The 19,576-nt window shown below is 38.1% G+C and overlaps 1 protein-coding gene across 4 annotated transcripts in view; it reads left to right on the forward strand.

The window, feature by feature from the left end:
- Window positions 1–19,576, forward strand: part of LOC105478704 (opioid receptor mu 1) — a 102,012-nt gene that overhangs the window by 61,745 nt on the left and 20,691 nt on the right. For 2 of the 4 annotated variants that reach the window (XR_011623475.1, XR_011623476.1), the window contains exons 2-4: window positions 1,153–1,505; window positions 2,280–2,800; window positions 5,565–5,673. Coding sequence is in view for 2 of the 4 variants with exons in the window: in XM_011736269.2 (XP_011734571.1) it covers window positions 1,153–1,505; window positions 2,280–2,800; window positions 16,551–16,580 (904 nt within the window). In the remaining 2 variants the exon portion in view is untranslated. Of the gene's footprint in view, window positions 1–1,152; window positions 1,506–2,279; window positions 2,801–5,564; window positions 5,674–16,550; window positions 17,559–19,576 lie in introns of those variants that run through there. The other 2 variants (XM_011736269.2, XM_011736267.2) reach the window with 2 other exon arrangements.

Raw genomic sequence — 19,576 nt, forward strand, 5'->3', positions numbered from 1 at the left:
GTGTTATTTAATGTAGGTCAGTTCTACCTCAATAAAGCATTAAAAAATAAAAACAAAGCAAACACACTTGGGTTCCTCATCATGGATTGGATACAGTCTAATTTTCTTACCATGGCATACAAGTTCTTCAGGTACTGGCCTCTCTTTTTCCCCAGTCAGATCCGTTGCTATTCCCTGGTAGAATGTGCTTGACACACACCTCAGGTCACTCCAACTCTACACCTTTGTTGGGGTTCTCTCTGTTACCTCTCTGTCTAGAATGACCTGCTCCTACCAAGTGTCTAACTCAATCATCCTACTTGTACTTCGAGATTAAACTTGCACTTCCAGGATGCCTTCCACATCTTACTCCTGCTATTCCCTTTGCCTTATACTCTGTGAGTTGCCTCATCTCTGTGCTTCATAATATCCTGTGTGTTTGTATGTGCATGTGTTCGTGTACATACTATCTACAGACGTGCACAATTATAATTCTTGATAATTTTAACTATATTTATATAGCTAAAATTTTCTCTTTTATATTTACAATTACTATCCAGTCACTGCCTTTACTACTTGACTGGAATCTCCCTCTTTCTATTGGACCTATCACAATGACTGACACAATACCAAAAAACAAAAAACCTCACTGTGTGCTCGTGCCTGTAATCCCAACATTTTGGGAGGCTGAGGAGAGAGGATTGATTGAGCCCAGGAGTTCAAGACCAGCCTGAGCAACATGTTAAGACCCTATCCCTACAACAGTTTTTTTAAATTAACAGGGTATGGTAGCATGCACCTCCCAGCTACTCAGGAGGCTGAGGCAAGAGGATCTCTTGAGCCCAGGAGGTTGAAGCTGTAGTGAGCCCTGTTCATACCTTTATATTCCAGCCTGGAATATAAAGGGCAAGATCATATCTATAAAAAATAAAAAATAAATAAAAAAAAATAAACCTCAACAAAGCAGCATCATTGCTATTATTACAGCTATTCAGCCCATAGGCACATCATTGACATCATTGTAAATAGCCAAGCTAATACTGGAAAATAATTCTATATCGAATCTCAAAAAAGCTTTCTATTAATTCATGCAAATTTATTATTGGAAGCTTACCTGTATTTTACATGAGTGTCTTTTACTGACTCGGACACTCTTCTTCCTTTATCTCCTAGATACACCAAAATGAAGACTGCCACCAACATCTACATTTTCAACCTTGCTCTGGCAGATGCCTTAGTCACCAGTACCCTCCCCTTCCAGAGTGTGAATTACCTAATGGGAACATGGCCATTTGGAACCATCCTTTGCAAGATCGTGATCTCCATAGATTACTATAATATGTTCACCAGCATATTCACCCTCTGCACCATGAGTGTTGATCGATACATTGCAGTCTGCCACCCTGTCAAGGCCTTAGATTTCCGTACTCCCCGAAATGCCAAAATTATCAATGTCTGCAACTGGATCCTCTCTTCAGCCATTGGTCTTCCTGTAATGTTCATGGCTACAACAAAATACAGGCAAGGTGAGTGATGTTACCAGCCTGAGGGATGGAGGGTTCACAGCCTGATACGGTGATGTCATAAGCAAAGTAGTATTTATAGAGAGGTCCATCATCTTAGTCAAATTGTAATTTTAATTATTCTTTCTAGTAAAAAAAAATGCCTTTGAATACTTTAAAATTGGAATTTTCCTCATAATTTTAGGCCTATGAAACCCTTTAAAGAGAATGTAATCTATTTATTTCTGATTTCTCTGTATTTACTTCATAAAAATGGTGTGTAAATTAGAACATAGCTCTCCCAAGAGTAATGGGAGCTTAAACCCAAAGAGTATTACACTGAGGCTTGTTGAAAATTTTCAAGTGGCTGATTACATGGCAAATTTGTCTTTCTACACCTAATATCAGAATATTGAACAATCTATCAAAAAACGAAGTGAAAACATCCATTACGTGGAGTCTCCTAGAGACTTTGGACAATTATTACATTTTTTATATCAATGTAGACCTCATGGAGGATCTAGCTCATGTTGAGACGTTCATTTTAGTTCCCTTAATGAAACCTTAATGTGATCAAAGTGGACTGCAAATGAGAAATTTAGGGAAAAAAACAAAAAACATTAGAAGTAAAACTTTCTTTGAAAAGTAACAAACAACTGAGTTTCTTCCACAATTTCTTTACAGCCTTAAGTTAGCTCTGGTCAAGGCTAAAAATGAATGAGCAAAATGGCAGTGTTAACACCTTATGACATAATTAAATGTTGCTACTAATTTTTCCTTTAAATTCCTTTCTTCTAGGTTCCATCGATTGTACACTAACATTCTCTCATCCAAGCTGGTACTGGGAAAACCTGCTGAAGATCTGTGTTTTCATCTTTGCCTTCATCATGCCTGTGCTCATCATTACCGTGTGCTATGGACTGATGATCTTGCGCCTCAAGAGCGTCCGCATGCTCTCTGGCTCCAAAGAGAAGGACAGGAATCTTCGAAGGATCACCAGGATGGTGCTGGTGGTGGTGGCTGTGTTCATCATCTGCTGGACTCCCATTCACATTTACGTCATCATTAAAGCCTTAGTTACAATCCCGGAAACTACATTCCAGACTGTTTCTTGGCACTTCTGCATTGCTCTAGGTTACACAAACAGCTGCCTCAACCCAGTCCTTTATGCATTTCTGGATGAAAACTTCAAACGATGCTTCAGAGAGTTCTGTATCCCAACCTCTTCCAACATCGAGCAACAAAACTCCACTCGAATTCGTCAGAACACTAGAGACCACCCCTCCACGGCCAATACAGTGGATAGAACTAATCATCAGGTACGTAGCCTCTAGAATTAGGTGCATCCACTGGGGATGATGTAAAAAATTATAAATCTTTGTGCCAAACTAGGAGTTTAATCCATTATAGAGGATGAGAATGGAGGGAAGAGGGGAGCAGATTGTGGTTCTAGTGTTAGAGAAGAGGTTTGTTATATAAACTGTGTTCTTTATATTTGACTGTACATATTCATTTAGGTATAAAGATACACCAATGAGAAATCCATGAAACTATTCGAAATAACTATTTTTATGACTTTTACTTCTGTGCAAAATTTATGACTTTAGCACATTGTAGAAGTAATTCTGATCTAGAATCCTTTTCCTTTTCCCCAGAATTATTTATATAATTCATAGATGTCACTCCAAAATCCCTCTTATTTCTCAAAAGCCAGTCTTGCTCTGGCTCTGTGATTAAAGAGAGAGGGTCAGTGCCTTGCCCGCTGTGGTCATGGATGCAAGATATTCACAGAAAATTCGCATCATGGAAAAGGAGAAAAGATTAAAAGATGACCATTCCTAACTTCTCTTTAGCTATTGGTTTGCTACCTGAACTCTAGCACAAATATCAAACATATTAGACTGAATCATATATTTAACATATGAATCATATTTAACATACAAATATTAATCTAAGAAATATTATTAGATTAAACAATTTTTAACAGACCTCATGCTTGTTGGAGATAATAGGGTGAATAGTGACTAGCTTTTGGAAGGTGTATTTCTGCACCCAGAAGAGTACAAATGGGGACCTACACAAAATATTCAACACTTACACACAATGTCATAATCATATGGGAAATCAACGAGGAGGAAAGAGAAAAGGCTGTCTCCAAGTTAATACTACATGGTTAAGTCACTGGTTGGCTAACTTTGACCTCTGATCTATAAAATCAATCAAATACATGGCTTAATTTTTAATATTAATCTAAGTAAGTAAATTTTAAATAATGATGCCAGTATCCAAAAATCACAGCCTGTATAATTTTTTTAACAGTGAATTCAAATTCAAACTTCCTAGGAAGTAAAGGCTGGAGTCAGAATCTTGGCTAAAGTTCCTAGAGTCAGGGGTCAGGACTGTGAGGACGGATGGCTCCAGAGAAATGAATAGCAAGTCAAATTGTTGAAGAGCTAGGGGAGGCCTTTGACACCACAGGGTGCAGCAGCTTCTTCCTGCTGTCTCTTGACCACACCCTGTCTCTCACTGTCCCCTCTATACCCCACTCTGCCGTCCAGCCAAGCCCAGGCTCAACCTTTCTAATTGACCAGAGGACTAATGTAATATGGCCCAGATGCATCTGTCATGGGCGACATTAATCTTCATACCCCTGGTATTCAGTGATGCTCAGAGGAACACATGAACTCGCACCCCCTAGAGAACATGAGGTAATGATGGCAGACCCACTTCCAGCCAAAGGGAAATTATTAACCTATTATGTCTCACTTCTAATTCCATTTCAGAAATGAATGCCAGAAAGAAATGGTTTTGACTCTGCTTCTTTTCTCTATGTTTTTTTCCACATCAAGACCGCTAAACCTACTCATTTTACTAGGAGCTACCTTTTAAAAGTAGTTGCAAAAACAGCCATTACTTTTGCACCAACCTAATGCTAAGCAGCTCTCTTATTCAGTGGCTGCTAGAATCTTGTAAGGAACTTTAAAAGGGCAGGGATTTAAATAGATTTTCACCAACCTGGGGATAACATGTTAAAGACTGCAACTTAAAATGCCTAGTCCTCAGCTAAGGGTAAAATATTTTGCTTTGAAGTAAAATATTTCTATTGGAGCAAAATCATGGCCATTATGAAGTATTGACTCTCCTTCAGTCCCTACCTGTACCTTCCCTGTCTTGCTGGGCTCTAGAGCATGGCTGCTTAGTAGTGTACCCTGGACCACTGCAAGGACCTCTTGCCACATATGACCTCCCAGCTGTCCTTCACTCAACCTGCCTTCGTGGAAATACAGCTCCGAGCCCGTCTGGTGGAGCATTTCTCCTGAGTTAAGCATGATTATTCTTCAGTTGCCCGACACTGCCCTTGATTCCCTTCCAAATTCAGCATTTTCACATCAGTATGGCTATTGTACAGCCAGATAGAAAAGAAGCTAATTGGAGGAGTTCTGTTCCAAGTAACTAAAAGGTTTGCTTTAAAAATACATCCAATTAGGCCTTATCTTCATCGCTGCCTCTATGAAGCAGCATTAGTGTAAGATAACAGCAGAAACACATTAGCCCTGGAATTGGCTGCTGTCCCAAAATGCCCAACTGAGACAGCCGGACACAGAAGAGAGGCTACCAGGAAAAGAGGGAAAGATGCTCTGACATATTTAAAAATTAAGACAAATCAAAGCTCCCTTTAGCTAATCTCCACTGATGTGTCATCATTAGAATTAAAGCAGTTACAACCAGACAACTGGAACAATACATAAGCTGCTAGTGATAGTTGCAATAATATATCAACATAATCAAATGACTTGAAGGAGAAATTGGAGACTTGATGGCTGTGTCTATAGGATATGTTGAATTAGTTGAACAAACCCAGACTGTGATAAACAAGTGTTTAGTCATTGTTTCACATCATGATCCATCATGTTGGAAAACAAAACTAACAGGATTTGCATTTAACCTTTCAACTACTTGTTTGAAGTTTATGTTGGTTGTGGATGTTTATGTTCTGCCTTATGTATTTGTACTTTCTTTGAGGAATATATTATACTCTATATGTCACATTTCAAGCACATTAGTCAACTTCATATTCTGCAGATCAGAGATCCAATATCAAATCTTCCCAGGGTGTCTATATTCTGACAACTATCCAGTGAGGCAATGTCCATACAGCACAAAGTGGAGTGGCGATTTGGCAGTTATCAAGGTAATTTGATAAGCCAATGAAAAAATTCTGTGCCCAAAATAAGCTTGGAGTCATACTTACACAGTTGAGAGCTGCTCAGTCAGCTTTTGCTACGCAACAAATCATTCCAAAATTTAGTGGCTAGAAGCAACCATTTACTTAGTTTACAATTCTGTAGAGCAGCCATTGGAACGGGGCTTGGCTAGACCATTCTTCTAGTATTGGCTGGGCTGGCTGAGGGCAGCTGCCCGATGGGCGGGTGCTCAGCCAGCTGATCTACGTGGCCTCAGCAAGAATGACTAGCTCCACGTGGACTCTTACCCTCTAGCACGTTACCCCAGCCTTGTTCTCACGGTGATCACAGATTCCAAGAGAGAGAAAAGAGAGGAAAGCTTCTTTTGGCATGGAGTAGGAACTGGCATACAGTCAACTCCTTGCTTGTTATAGGTCAAATAAAGTCATCCTGCCAACCTAGATTCAAAAGGTGGGAAATTAGACTCCATCTCTTGCTGATAGGATCTGCAGTCACATTGCAAAAGGATAGGGATATGGGGGGGGGGAATAATTATGACCACTTTCACTAACAATCTGTAGTAAGGACATGCTGCATGAGACAGGGAAGCCATTACCTCCTGAGGACAGGAGCCATGTCTGTCTTGCTCTCCCAGGCCATAGTCTAGCACATTAAAAAGAAAGTACTTCTGGCGGGGCACAGTAGCTCATGCCTGCAATCCCAGAACTTTGGGAGGCCAAGGCTGGTGGATCACCTGGGGTCAGGAGTTTGAGACCAGCCTGGCCAACATGGTGAAACCCCGACTATACTAAAAATATGAAATTAGCCAGGTGTGATAGCACATACCTGTAATCCCAGTTACTTGGGAGGCTGAGACAGGAGAGTCGCTTGAACCCAAGAGGCAGAGGTTGTAGTGAACCCAGATCGTGCCATTGCACTCCAGCCTGGGCAACAAGAGCAAAACTCCATCTCAAAAAAAAAAAAGAAAGAAAAGGAAAGGAAAGAAAGAAAGAAAGAAAGTAATTCCAAAATATCCAAAGCACTGGACAGATTCATGTCTGTTGAATGGATAATGAGAGGGCTGAGGATATTTCAGGAGATGTGGCAGGCATGACCCCTTTCTCATGCAACCGACGAACAACCTAAATGACTGTGTAACCCTCTGACATCATTTCCGGCTTACTGTCAGTAATGGGAAAATATTCAAAATAGGCCTTCTTCCTTTTCTCCTCCTCAGCCTTTATTACTCTGATCCAATGCTATTTATACTTTTCAGAAAATCACATTCATGGTTGTTTTCTAATTTTATTTCTAACGAGTGCTTTCGATGAGGAGACCAAGAGATTGATTCAGTGCCCTAAAGAGGTCTTTCCCTAGCTGAATATGAAAAAACAAAAAAGATGATCTCATGTTTTTTTGTGCATGCCTGGACTCCACCTACTGCTCCAGCTGTAGCCTTTGTGCCTGATTTATGTTCAGCTTGCTGTCTTTATGACTTTTAGATCTTTATTAGGTAGACTCTGCCATAGGCATTCATTTTCCATCTGCTCTCAGTGCAATTTAATTTCTCCATACATGCCCTACACTGCTGTTACCCCGTTGAACTCCACTTTGCCTTCAAACACTTCCCCCGTTTATTTCGATCACTTCGGGTTCAACTCAAACCTGAACTGCCAGCCACTGCTAACCTGCCTTGCCTACTTGGTTCCCACCTGAATCATATTATCTAATGCATTTTCTTTCTGTTGTTGTTTTTTTTTTTTATTTTGAGATGGAGTTACTCTGTCGCCCAGGCTGGAGTGCAGTGGTGCAATCTTGGCTCACTGCAACCTCTTCCTCCTGGTTCAAATGCTTCTCCTGCCTTAGCCTCCTCAGTAGCTGGGATTACAGGCACGCGCCACCATAATCGGCTAATTTTTATATTTTTTTTAGTGGAGATGGGGTTTCACCTTGTTGGTCAGGCTGGTCTCAAACTCTTGACGCCAAGTGATCAGCCCACCTCAGCCTCCCAAAGTGCTGAGATTCCAGACGTGAGCCCCCCGTGGCTGGCCTCTAATGCATTTTATGTCTTGACACATAGGTGATTATTGAAAACGTTTAGCATTATATGGGGAAAAAAGCAACACTGTTAGATCAGTTGAATGGTCACTAAAACGGTGTAGTTTGGTGCAAAAGTAATTGTGATTTTTGTCATTACTTTCAATGGCAAAAGCAGCAATTACTTTTGCACCAAGCTAGTACTAACAACAACCATGATAATAATGCTGCCTTGCATTTATATGGCAATGTACAGATTCAAAAGTGCTTTTATGGGCATTATCACATCTGCTTCCTGTAACAACTCTGATGGGTAAATGTGAGAAAATAAATGCTCAGGGAAGTTAAATCACTATATCAGATCAAACAGCCAGGAAGAGGTAGAATCCAGACACGCACCCAGGGCTTCGAATATTACTCCACAGCTTTTCTCTGCTTCCCCACGCAATGCCACTTTGAACTCAATTATTATCACATGGTCTCAGCCAGATTCTCAAAATTTACTATGAGCTCCAGAAAATGTAAGTTCTTAAGAACTGCTCTGATAAATTACGATTTGTTATGTGAGGGTCCAAGAATCTACCTTTCAAATAAAACAATAAACTGAAATCTCTTATTTAAACTGTACTTTCATCTCCAAAGTAGCAAATTTACTGTTTTGTCTAACTTGCCTAACCATTTCAGTTAAGCTGATTGACATGAACGTTTTCACCAAATGAGTTACATGTTTTGTGAAATAATGTAATTATCCTTGGAAAAAGGCTTAATATTCTGACATATCTACCTATGGGTCTTATAGGAAAAAGTAACATAATAGTAATAAAGTGAACATCATGGCATGTCCTGCTAATTCCTTTCCATTAATATGACAAGTCCAGTCCTAAACTCTCTAATTACTGTTATTAAAGCACTTTCTTGACGTTTTAATCAAAATAGCAGGTCAAGAAGTTAGGAGATGCTCTGTATTTGGTTTAACTGTGAACTGTATTATCTCCAGCTAAACTAAAAGCAGAAGCCTAATTTTAAAATAAACTATATCACTCTCAAATGTTGATCTCAGTTTTTGTTTTTTTTTAAACAAGAAATCTGTGGAGAGTTCATTTGGGAAAGAAATGATTTCAATTGGGAAAAAACCTCAAATGAGAAGAGCTCACAATATTACAGCAGTGGACAACATTAATGCATATTTTGGGAATGAAATCAAAATGATTATTCTTTTAATTCTATGGTCTGAAAAGAAAATGGTTCCAGGTGTGTGTGGGTGTGTGTGTGTGTGCATGATATAGGTGTGTCTCTTTTTGCATGTATGGGATTAGAGTAAATGTAGGTTTAAAATTAATATTTCATACATAGCAGAAGTAATTAGTATGTGTTTCTATAAATTATTGTGATATGTGAGAGAAATGTTGTTTAGTTAAAAATGTATTTATCCCTAGAAAAATTTGGCTTTTAGACTATTCATAATAACATATATTGATCATTTTGCGTCTGGGATGGGATATCTTATTTAATCATATTAGATATGGATTGTAACCTCTACTCTATAGTTGAAGAAACTAATGTTTAAGGAAGTAACTTGCCCGAGGTCATAATTAAAAAGTAGTGGCTAGGGGTCGGGTGCAGTGGCTCATGCCTGTTATCCTAGCACTTTGGGAGGCCAAGGCAGGAGGACTGCTTGAGGCCAGAAGTTCAAGACCAACCTGGCCAACATAGTGAGACCTTATCTCTACTAAATTTATAAACATTTTTTTAATTAAAAAAAAAATTTAAAAGTTAGTGGCTAAGTGTTGACTCCAGTTAAATTCCATCTTATAACCCAGGCTTTTAATCAATGTGCCCTGATATATTCCAGTCTATTTTTCACTCTTTTCAGCATGGTCTCAGACCTCTGAGAAATTTAGGGAAATTTAGTTTTAAAGATTGGATTAATTAAAATGGTGCAGTATCTTCTTGTGTTCACTGTTCCAACTAATGCAACTAACTGAAAAACAGAGCAATATATTTTTCCTTTAAAACCTAACAAAACGAGATGTCATCTTATTTGGTTAAACTTAAGTGGTGAATTGCTATTTTATAGCCCTTTTTTGTAAAAATATTCTCACTGAGATTAAATGTTTTGGAACATGTCAATCTTTATTTTCTACCTCATGTAGTTTGGGATGCCAGATATGAAAGGTGCATATTTTTCTCTTTTAACTTTCAACGACACCACATTTATTTTTCCTTCTCCCTCTATGATTTTGAAATGCAGTTTCACAGTATTTATTTTTGCTTTTGCATTTTTCTCCTTCACACTAAAGAAAAAGATGTTTGAATGTATATGACCTATCACAAACCAGCTGTTAATTTTTGGATGTCATTCTGATCACTATATCTTTTGGCAGGTTGCAAATAAATATTTGTAAATTGCTAAAATTTGACAAAAATGGCAAAATTAATTTGGAGAGGACATTATGAGAAATAGAAATTTCTGTGGGGTGTAGAATAAAATTTGTTTTTTGATAATTTTCCTTTTCTAATTATTATTTCCCTGGAAATCAAGAATCTAGAGCCACAATGTCATCAGTCTTCTCCCTTCACACTCAGAATTTGTTTCCTTCTAGAGTAGAGTTTCTGAGTTTGACAAGAATAGGAACTTTTTATGATTAAAAAAAAAATTAGAGCCAGGCCAGGCTTGGTGGCTCTCGTCTGTAATCTCAGCATTTTGGGAGGCCAAGGCCGGTGAATTGCTTGAGCCCAGGAGTTCAAGACCAGTCTGGGCAACCTGATGAAAGTCGATCTCTGCAAAAAATTTTTTAAATAATAGCCAGGTGTAGTGGCATGCACCTGTAGTTCTAGCGCACCTGTAGTTCTAGCTACTCAGGAGGCTGCGGCTCCCTGCAGCCTCTACTTCCTGGGCTCCAGCGATCCTCCCGCCTCAGCCTCCTGAGTAGCTATGACTATGGGCACACGCCACCACACCAGGCTAGTTTTTGTACTTTTTGTAGAGACAGGGTTTTGCTGTGTTGCCAGCCTGGTCTTAAACTCCTGGGCTGAAGTGATCCACCTGCCTCAGCCTCCGAAAGCCCTAGGATAGCCAAAATCCTAAAAATTTAAATGGCTCCAGTATTTACCCAGATCATACTACCGATCAGCTGAATGTTCTTGGGCAAGTTTCTAACACTCTCTGCTTGCATTTCCTCATCAATAAGAAAGGCAATCACTGTAGTAACTACCACTTAGCTTTGATGTAAGCATGATGTATGATTATCCATCCAAAGTGTCAGGCAAGTGGCTAATATTATTACTCTAAGCCATCCAATGAGACTTTACTATTTTCATCTTCTTCCTTTCCTTTTCCCCCAAAACTGAATTTCATCTCCTGTAAATAACATTTAAAAGGAATGAAATAATGTGCCAAAAGAGTTCATAAAGTGGACTAACCCAAGCCTTCTCAACCTTGGCACTAGTGACATTGTAGGTGCTGTAAGATGTTCAGCAGCACCCCTTGTCTCAACACACTAAATGCCAGTAGCACCCACCCATCTCCCATTGTGATGCCAAATGCCTCCAGTTACTGCCAAATGTCTCCTGGAGCGGAGGCAGGCAGCAGAAATCAGTCAAGAACCACTGATCTAACCTGTTTAATTTTTTTCAATAGCTGGAGAAACATTAAGGTCCAGATTAGTTGTGATGTTTTTAAAGCAATGCTTGAGAAAAATTGGAACCAAACCCCAGGTGTCCTGACTTTAGTCTGATCCTCCTCTGAAACATCACACTGATTTATCTAAGGAAAGCTTTCTTCTACACCACTAACCAGTTGAAAAAAAAAAAAAAAAACGACTCCATATTCATGGAAGACAAGGCAAAGGCACAATTCTTCAACCCTTGTATTACTTCAAGCTTCTTTTAGAAAATAAAATGACCTTCAGCTTGAGACATTATTAAGAAAAAAATTAAAGGCTAATAAAGATGAAGATAAGGCTCCGAATGAGGTCAAATCTCATGGCGGTATTAAAACATTAAGAGGAGTTGTAGACAAACTACAATGAAACACAAATCATAATCTCCAAAGCAAACAAGAATATAAGGACTCCTGGAAAACGAGGGTAAAGAAATAGTCTTAAGTTTAATGGGAATATTGTAGCAACTGAAAACCACAGAATATTTAGCTTTGTACAAATTGTTTTTAGAACCTGGATTAAACCATTAAAATGTATTTTGAAAGTACTTAGAAAGAAAGCAAGTAACCTCTAAATGGCAAATTATTATTAGTTATGGCAAAATAAATTTTATTTTCTTAGAAAATTACTGGACCAGGAAATTAGGCAAACCCTATACCAATTGTGTTTCTAACAATAGATTTGACAAGCTCTTACTAATTTCTGTAATACTATCCTATGTTTAATTATGATTTAGATAATGGTACAATGAGGTAGGTTTATAAACTTTTTTTTTTCAAAGTGAAAGCAAGTTTATTAAGAAAGTAAAAAAATAAAAGAATACCTACTCCATAGACAGAGCAGCCCTGAGGACTGCTGGTGGCCCATTTTTATGGTTATTTCTTGATGATATGCTCAACAAGGGATGGATTATTCATGCCTCCCCTTTTTAGACCATATAGAGTACCTTCCTGATGTTTCCACGGCGTTTGTAAATTGTCATGATGCTGGTGGGAGTGTAGCAGTGAGGACGACCAGAGGTCACTCTTGTTGCCATTTTGGTTTTGATGGGTTTTAGCCAGCTCCTTTACTGCAACCTGTTTTATCAGCAAGGTCTTTATGACCTGTATTTTGTGCTGAACTCTTATCTCAGCCTGTGACTTAGAATGCCTTCACTGTCTGGGAATGCAGCCCAGTAGGTTTCAGCCTCATTTTATTCAGCTCCTATTCTAGATGGAGTTGTTCTGGTTCATATGCCTCTGACACTTCCCCCCTCCCATTTATAAGAGAATCCTTAATCCTAAGAGTTGCAGAGAGATGAAAATCCATCTTCTGTAACTTCTTCAGGCTGAATAGGGGCAATAATATTCCTGCCTAGCTATTAAGGGCTCTTGTGTTCAGGATAGAGAAAAGTTCAGTCAGAAAGCATCAGTATGGCGAGGGCCATTCATGAATCTTGAGTTTCAACAAGAGATGGTATCTGGAAGATTAATAAGTGTTTAAGAAAACATTCAGTCAGCTTGTCCTGTATTCCTACACAAAAAGTATAACAGGAATATATTCCACAAGAATAAAGCAAAATATGTAAAGTTATTCCAAGTAAAATAAATTAGAAGGCTTTTCATGAATTGGACAACTGTTGGAACTAAGCTGATACAGGATTGTTAGCTGTTTGTAATGTGCCCAGAATTAGAATACTGATTTAGATTTTTACATTACCCATCCCTCTTGTTTCTTCTAAGCAGCAGTCAGATGTTACTGGTTGGTTTACAGGAATAAGCAGAATTAGCCTAAATTGTGGAAACAAACTTAAAAACAACTAATGAGAATTTAATAACAAGTGTACAATAGTTTTTGAAACATAATATTTCTCTCTCTAGTTTCCCATTTTTACTAAAGACAAATCATGGTAAGACTGATTTGCTTTATTATACATGGCCTGATTATTTGTATAAAGGGCAGCAAGAATAATTATTTTTCACATAAGCTCTTTTTAAATTGGCTTTGATGGAACTCTATTCCATAGAAGGAATTTCAGATAAGACTTTTTTTAGCTGAGCTGAGCCACGGGTTTGTACCCTCAAATACCTATGAGTTGGGTCAGTTTCCTTCCTCTTGAAGTCCCAAGATAACTTCAGGCTTCTGGACCTGACAGAAAGTGATGTTCTTTACTTAACATAGGTCAGAAACCCTGAACAGGGACTGTGTAGGCAAAATATGAGGCCAGTTCCCCAAGGGGCTTTTATTGGCTTTATAAGTCAAGTTTAATTCCTTAAAAGAAAACACACCATTCCAGTCAAAGCCTTGGCAAGATAACCAATTTCTCCAATTGTGTCCTGTTACAAAAGACAACAGATTTTTATTGCACCTGTGCAAATAACTATACTGTCATGCATTAAGAATACTCACAACTAGTTTCCAAATTCTGTAGAAATCAGGTAGAGAGAAATAAATATGCTCCAAATTTTGTTCATAGGAGTACAGTCAACTGTTAAAAGCTGTAAATAGCTTAAAAGAAAAGTTTTATTGACTCTGAAAAACAAAACAAAGAATCACCAATGTTCTAAGCAAAGTTTAAAAGATTACTTTAGTTTTATTGGTTTACTGAATTTAGTTGACTCCTGTTTTGCTTGATATTCATGAACATTCCAGCTCTTCATTAAAGTTCTGAAAGTTGTTTCCTCTATTCTAATGTTACAATTTCCAAAGTTATCAGAAACCTGCATTTAAGAACACCTGTTAGAGTTTTATAGCTGATTATAAATCACCTTCTAAAGAGGATTAAAACAAGACAACAATTTTCTGTGGGTGATAAAAAGTTTTAGGACAGCCACTATTAAAGCCACAATTGATAAGGAAATTTGCTTACTTCTGTGGCACACAAAATTTTACACAACAGTTATAATTATTAATAACATACACTAAGTCATATTAGAATTATAGGAGTTTCCCATAACTTTGGAACATATACCAGTAACACATTTATGCAAATATAGTCTAAAGCAAGCAAAACACCATTTCACATTTGATAATGCTTCCTCTATGATTTTTATGCCAAATAAGCCAAATTTCACCTTTACATTAATGTACGATTAATGCTAAACCTAATTTTTAATACAATCTTATAGACATATTTACGCAATTTTAATGTTTAACCATAAGGTAAGATCCTTATAAACCTTTTGTAACCCTTTACATTTTTTTAATGTAAGAGCAGATCAGTGCTCTAAGAAAAACCTATTGTGCTTTTATTCCAATGTTGAATTTATGGAAAAACTAAATAATGCTCCTTTTTAGGCAATATGTTCACATACAGAATCTCTTACAATTAATCCTTATAAACCTTCCACAACTTGCTTAAATCTTTAGTTGTTTTCTTACTTAAAATAATTCTTTAACACTTTAAGCAGAAAATATTCACATTCTTATGACTTCTTATAATTTTTCAGCAAAAACACATTTTACTTTCTTTACACACCTTGCATGTAAAATTGTTTCTTTAGTAGTTTTAATTACATGTTATAAAGTTAACTCTTAGCAACTTCTATTCTGATGAAAACCCTGGTAAATTTGAGATTTTAATTGTGTATAGGTGTGAAGCCTACCCCAGAACACACCAGGCAGAAGTGCAGAAAAGAGCTGGCTCTCCAGCATAGTTAAGGGCATAACTAACTCCACATGTCCCAAGACCTTACCTAGCAGTAAAGCAGGCAAGTTGTACAGTAAGAGTCATAGTGGCATTTTATGAAGCATTTAGGAGACCTAACAACCTTTGAATTGTACAACATTTCTTGCATAAATTCCTTTTCACAAATCCTTTCACAACTTACACAGAACATCTGAGACATTTGTGGACTTTCTGACTTGCCCTTAACATCCCTTCTTTTAAACAACCAGTTATTTTACTTTAAGACAAGAATTTATCATACAGGATCCTTTTTTATATAAAATCTTTCTTTATAATCTTCTTTGTATAGCTAGTGGGTATGGCAAATTCCACATGTCCCCAGGTCTTATCTAGAATTTAATGCCTTTAAAGTAGGTAAATTGAATAATTTTCAAAAGTCAAAGAAACAGTTTGACCTTAAAGCATTTAGCAAGTCTAAAATCTGACCTTAATTTAGACCAAATGTCTACATTTTTAAGACATTTTATTTTACCAATCATCTTTAAAACTGTCTTTATTTCCAAAATATTGGTAAAGTCATGTGAACAAAAAAGCATTAAAGTTTCTATTTTTCTGCTGAAATATTTTATTTAAATGCTTATTTTTCTAAGCCAATTAATTAGAGCCCTTTTATATATAAACATACAACACATATAAATATACAGACAGAAGATTCAGCACTTGTAATATTTTCATTTGCCAGTTTCTTAATTGGATGACTGGCTTCAGGGTGGAGCCCTTGGAAGAACAGGTCCAGGAGAGGGATCTCTGGTGCCTCCTGTTTTTTCCAAGGAGTCCAGACAGAGTTTGAATGTCCACTTTTAATTAAACTGATATTAACCATAGCACTCTTTAATAAAGTTCTTTTAGAATTTCTTATGCCAAATGGCCAGTATTTCTGGCTTTTGACCTTCACCAATGGTAACAGCACTGGTGCTTAGAGAAAGGAAAATTTCAGACGATTCATGGAGGAGAAAAAAATAGACATGTTCACGCAAATATTAAACGTGAAATGACTCACTTTCTAGGTGGAATTGAACCTGGACTACCACTGTGAAAATGCAAAGCCTTGGCTACTGAGCTACAATGCGGGGCAGTCTCCATTTCCCTTCCCAGGAAGAGTCTAGAGTAGTTAATTTTGAGCTTGCAAAGGCTCGTAACTATTTAATATGATTTTTACAGCTGACTATGACATGAACCCTAAAATTCTTATTGCCTTGAAGGTGGAGACCAAGAGACGGTACTGCCACATGGTTAAAAGGTCAAGCTCCCAAGGTGGAAACTTCATCCAGTTTTTTTTTGGTTGGTTTCAAGGACGTCCAGCCAACTTTCTTACTGACCAGCTTGCTGGGGCTTACAGGTATTCTAAGCCCGTGTTCTATCCTAAAGCATCCCTCAACAAAGAAAAACGACCTCATAACACAAAATGCACCAGCTTAAGAATAGCCTTAGAATTCTTTTTTGCATTAATCAAAACTCTACAGAGGAGATAAACACTGATTATTTTATTTTATTGCCATTCATTCAACCATTTGCACAGAGAGGGAGAAGACAGAAATCTGACTGGTAAGAAATTCTTACTTTTTTGCCAGCATGCCTGGCTTCTGGGTTCCCTTTCCCTGAGCAGCCCTAGTGATCTGGCTTGTGGCACCATTGCCCTAGAAGCCAAGTCACATTATAAAGGAAAATTTTTTTTTCATTCTGGCCAGAGCAAAATACATGTGATAAAGCATAGACATTAGCCACTCCGCTTAGCACCCATATCAAACTAGCAAGCCTTAAATTTACCCCCAGATGGGCCCCGTCATCTTTAATCCAACCTCTGACTTGGAGTTTCAACACGTGGTCTCTGGGCAAGACAGTTGTCTTGAGTAACAGAAAAGATAGGAAAGGAAAGGGAGAGAGAGAAAAGCGTTGCCCGTGGTAGGGTGGGGAAGGTGAAAGGATCAGGAAGGCCAGAGAAAGACCCACCTGTTGCAGTGACACTGTAAAAGTTCAGGCAGCTGCTTCTCCGTAGCAAAAGGATCTTTACCAGCATTCCTATTAGTTCTCAAGTTTCCCCTTTTAGGGAAGAAAAAGCTCCCCATGTCCCACGGTCCTGTACATGTCCAACCCTGTCATCCACAGCCATCAGTGAAGAGTGCAAGACAGATTATTCCCAAGAGAATAGCAGTTAATATCCCATAGCATCAAAGCTGTTCTTAGCCGAGAGGGACTTTACTGAGAGGGGTCTCTAATGCCCTAAATCTTAGAAGGGACTCTGACCGTCCTAAGTAGGGCCTCTAGCCCTGGTTTATAAACTTTCAATTGACTCCCCTCTTAACAGTTGCAATCAACGGAAGAATGCTTGATAACCTCGGTGATAAGATGAAAACCCAAGCATACTAGAAGTGTTCGCTAAAATTAAAAATACAGTAATTACTACAGAAAGATTTTAGTCCAAAAATCCAACTATAGAAACATAGAATGTGAGTGGTAGCACATAAGAAATAAGTCATGGGGATTTTATTTCATGGAACAACAATATGATGATATAAGCCATCTAACCCATTGAAATTATAGGTCTCATCAACAGAATTTTAGTGTCTAGAACCAAAGAAATGTTCGCCTCACTCTAATAGACAATACACTTCAGGAATGAAATAAGCAAATTAGATTGTGTTCAGAGATGAATAACCAAGATGGCAGAGGGAATTAAAATAATTGCTCATGATTACCCTGGGAAATAGAAGGATCAGAAAGGACAACATAGCTGTCTTCATATACTTAAAGCAATGTGAATTGGGAATTGGACTTATCCAACATAACCCCACTTATTAAAGCCAATGGGTAGAGGTTACAGAGAAAGCTATTCCAGTACAACCAAATGCAAAAAAGTTTTTAAGCCACTTTCTTGAGACATGATTGACTTACAAAAAGATATACCTATTTAATGTATACAACTTGATGAGTTTAGAATTTTCTAAGCTTTGAGTTACAGAGATTTTCTTGTTACTGGAAGTCTAATATTCAAACATCAGCATTTTGCCTACATGAAAAGGACATTGAGGGAATTCAGATGTAAGATTTGATGATTAGAGAATCAGAGGGAATGACCCTTTGAATAAGGCTTTTGATTTTCTTTTCTTTTTTTTTTTTTTTTTTTTTTTTGAGACAGAGTCTTGGTCTGTCGCCAAGGCTGGAGTGCAGTGGCGTGATCTCGGCTCACTGCAAGCTCCGCCTCCTGGGTTCACATCATTCTGCTGCTTCAACCTCCCGAGTAGCTGGGACTGCAGGCGCCCGCCACTATGCCTGGCTAATTTTTTGTATTTTTAGTAGAGACAGGGTTTCCCCATGTAAGCCAGGATAGTCTCGATCTCCTGACCTTGTGATCCGCCTGCCTTGGCCTCCCAAAGTGCTGGGATTATGGGTGTGAGCCACCGCGCCCAGCCAGGTTTTCAGTTTTCACATGTTCTACCAACTTCTTGTAGAACACTGCTACAGTGAAATGCTAATGGTGGTCCATGAATGAGAAGCTCTATAGACAAATGTTAGGAAATGTGGCCTATCTTATTTTGGTCATGGGGACTGATAATACGTATAAGCATTTAAAGGGCTTTGAAAAGCCTTTCTCTCTCTCTCTCTCTCTCTCTTTCTCTGTGTGTGTGTGTGTGTGTGTGTGTGTGTGTGTGTGTATGTGTGTGTGTGTGTGCGTGTGTGTGTGTTACATACATACACATTTTATTTTCTAAGCCAAAAATCTACAGTTCTCCAATTTATCTGAGCACAGGCCCAGTTTTTCAAGGGACACCTTATAACATCTCACAGAATAAAGGTTTCACTAAGCAATATTTAAAAGCCACTGCAGATAATCAGTCCCAGTTAGGCATGAAAATATTCAAAATTCAATGTTTCACTGAATAATTGGCAAAATCTCATAATTCTAGGCATTAATCAGAATCCTAAAATTGATTGTTAAACTCTTATTCTTACTCATTTAAAATATATGCTCTAAATACTTTGGTATACAAAAAGACATTAAAATTTCCTATCTCTGAAAATAGAGCAGGGTTTTTTTCCCTTTTGTTTTACTTGGGTTTTCACTTTTGTTTTGCTTTGTTTTCCAGTGATAGTATAAGAAAAAAATGTATGTAGCTTTGGAGTATAAATCACTGAATTAAACTATACATGGCTAAGAATAAGCATTATAATTGGCACATTGTTCTGTTTTTGAATGAAATATCTTTCCAGAAAATAGATTTATTTTAAAAGTCATCTAAACTCAACTGTGAGAATACCAAGGGCTAACAATTACAATATCTGCCTGTGAAAGAATGTAAGATTGGAAGCCAGAGAGCCTGGGTTCTGGTGCTAGCCCTAATGGAGACCATTTGTGTGAGTTTTTCATCCCCTGGCTTAAGGGTTGCTTATGGTTGCTTAAGGGATCCCTTCACAAGCAGGAGTTTCTGAGCTCTTTTGACTACTCAAGAATTAGGACTCATTGGCCGGGCACAGTGGCTCAAGCCTGTAATCCCAGCACTTTGGGTGGCCAAGGCAGGTGGATCACGAGGTCAGGAGATCGAGACC

The sequence above is a fragment of the Macaca nemestrina genome, chromosome 5 (assembly GCF_043159975.1).
Source record: "Macaca nemestrina isolate mMacNem1 chromosome 5, mMacNem.hap1, whole genome shotgun sequence".
NCBI classification, from domain to species: Eukaryota; Metazoa; Chordata; class Mammalia; order Primates; family Cercopithecidae; genus Macaca; species Macaca nemestrina.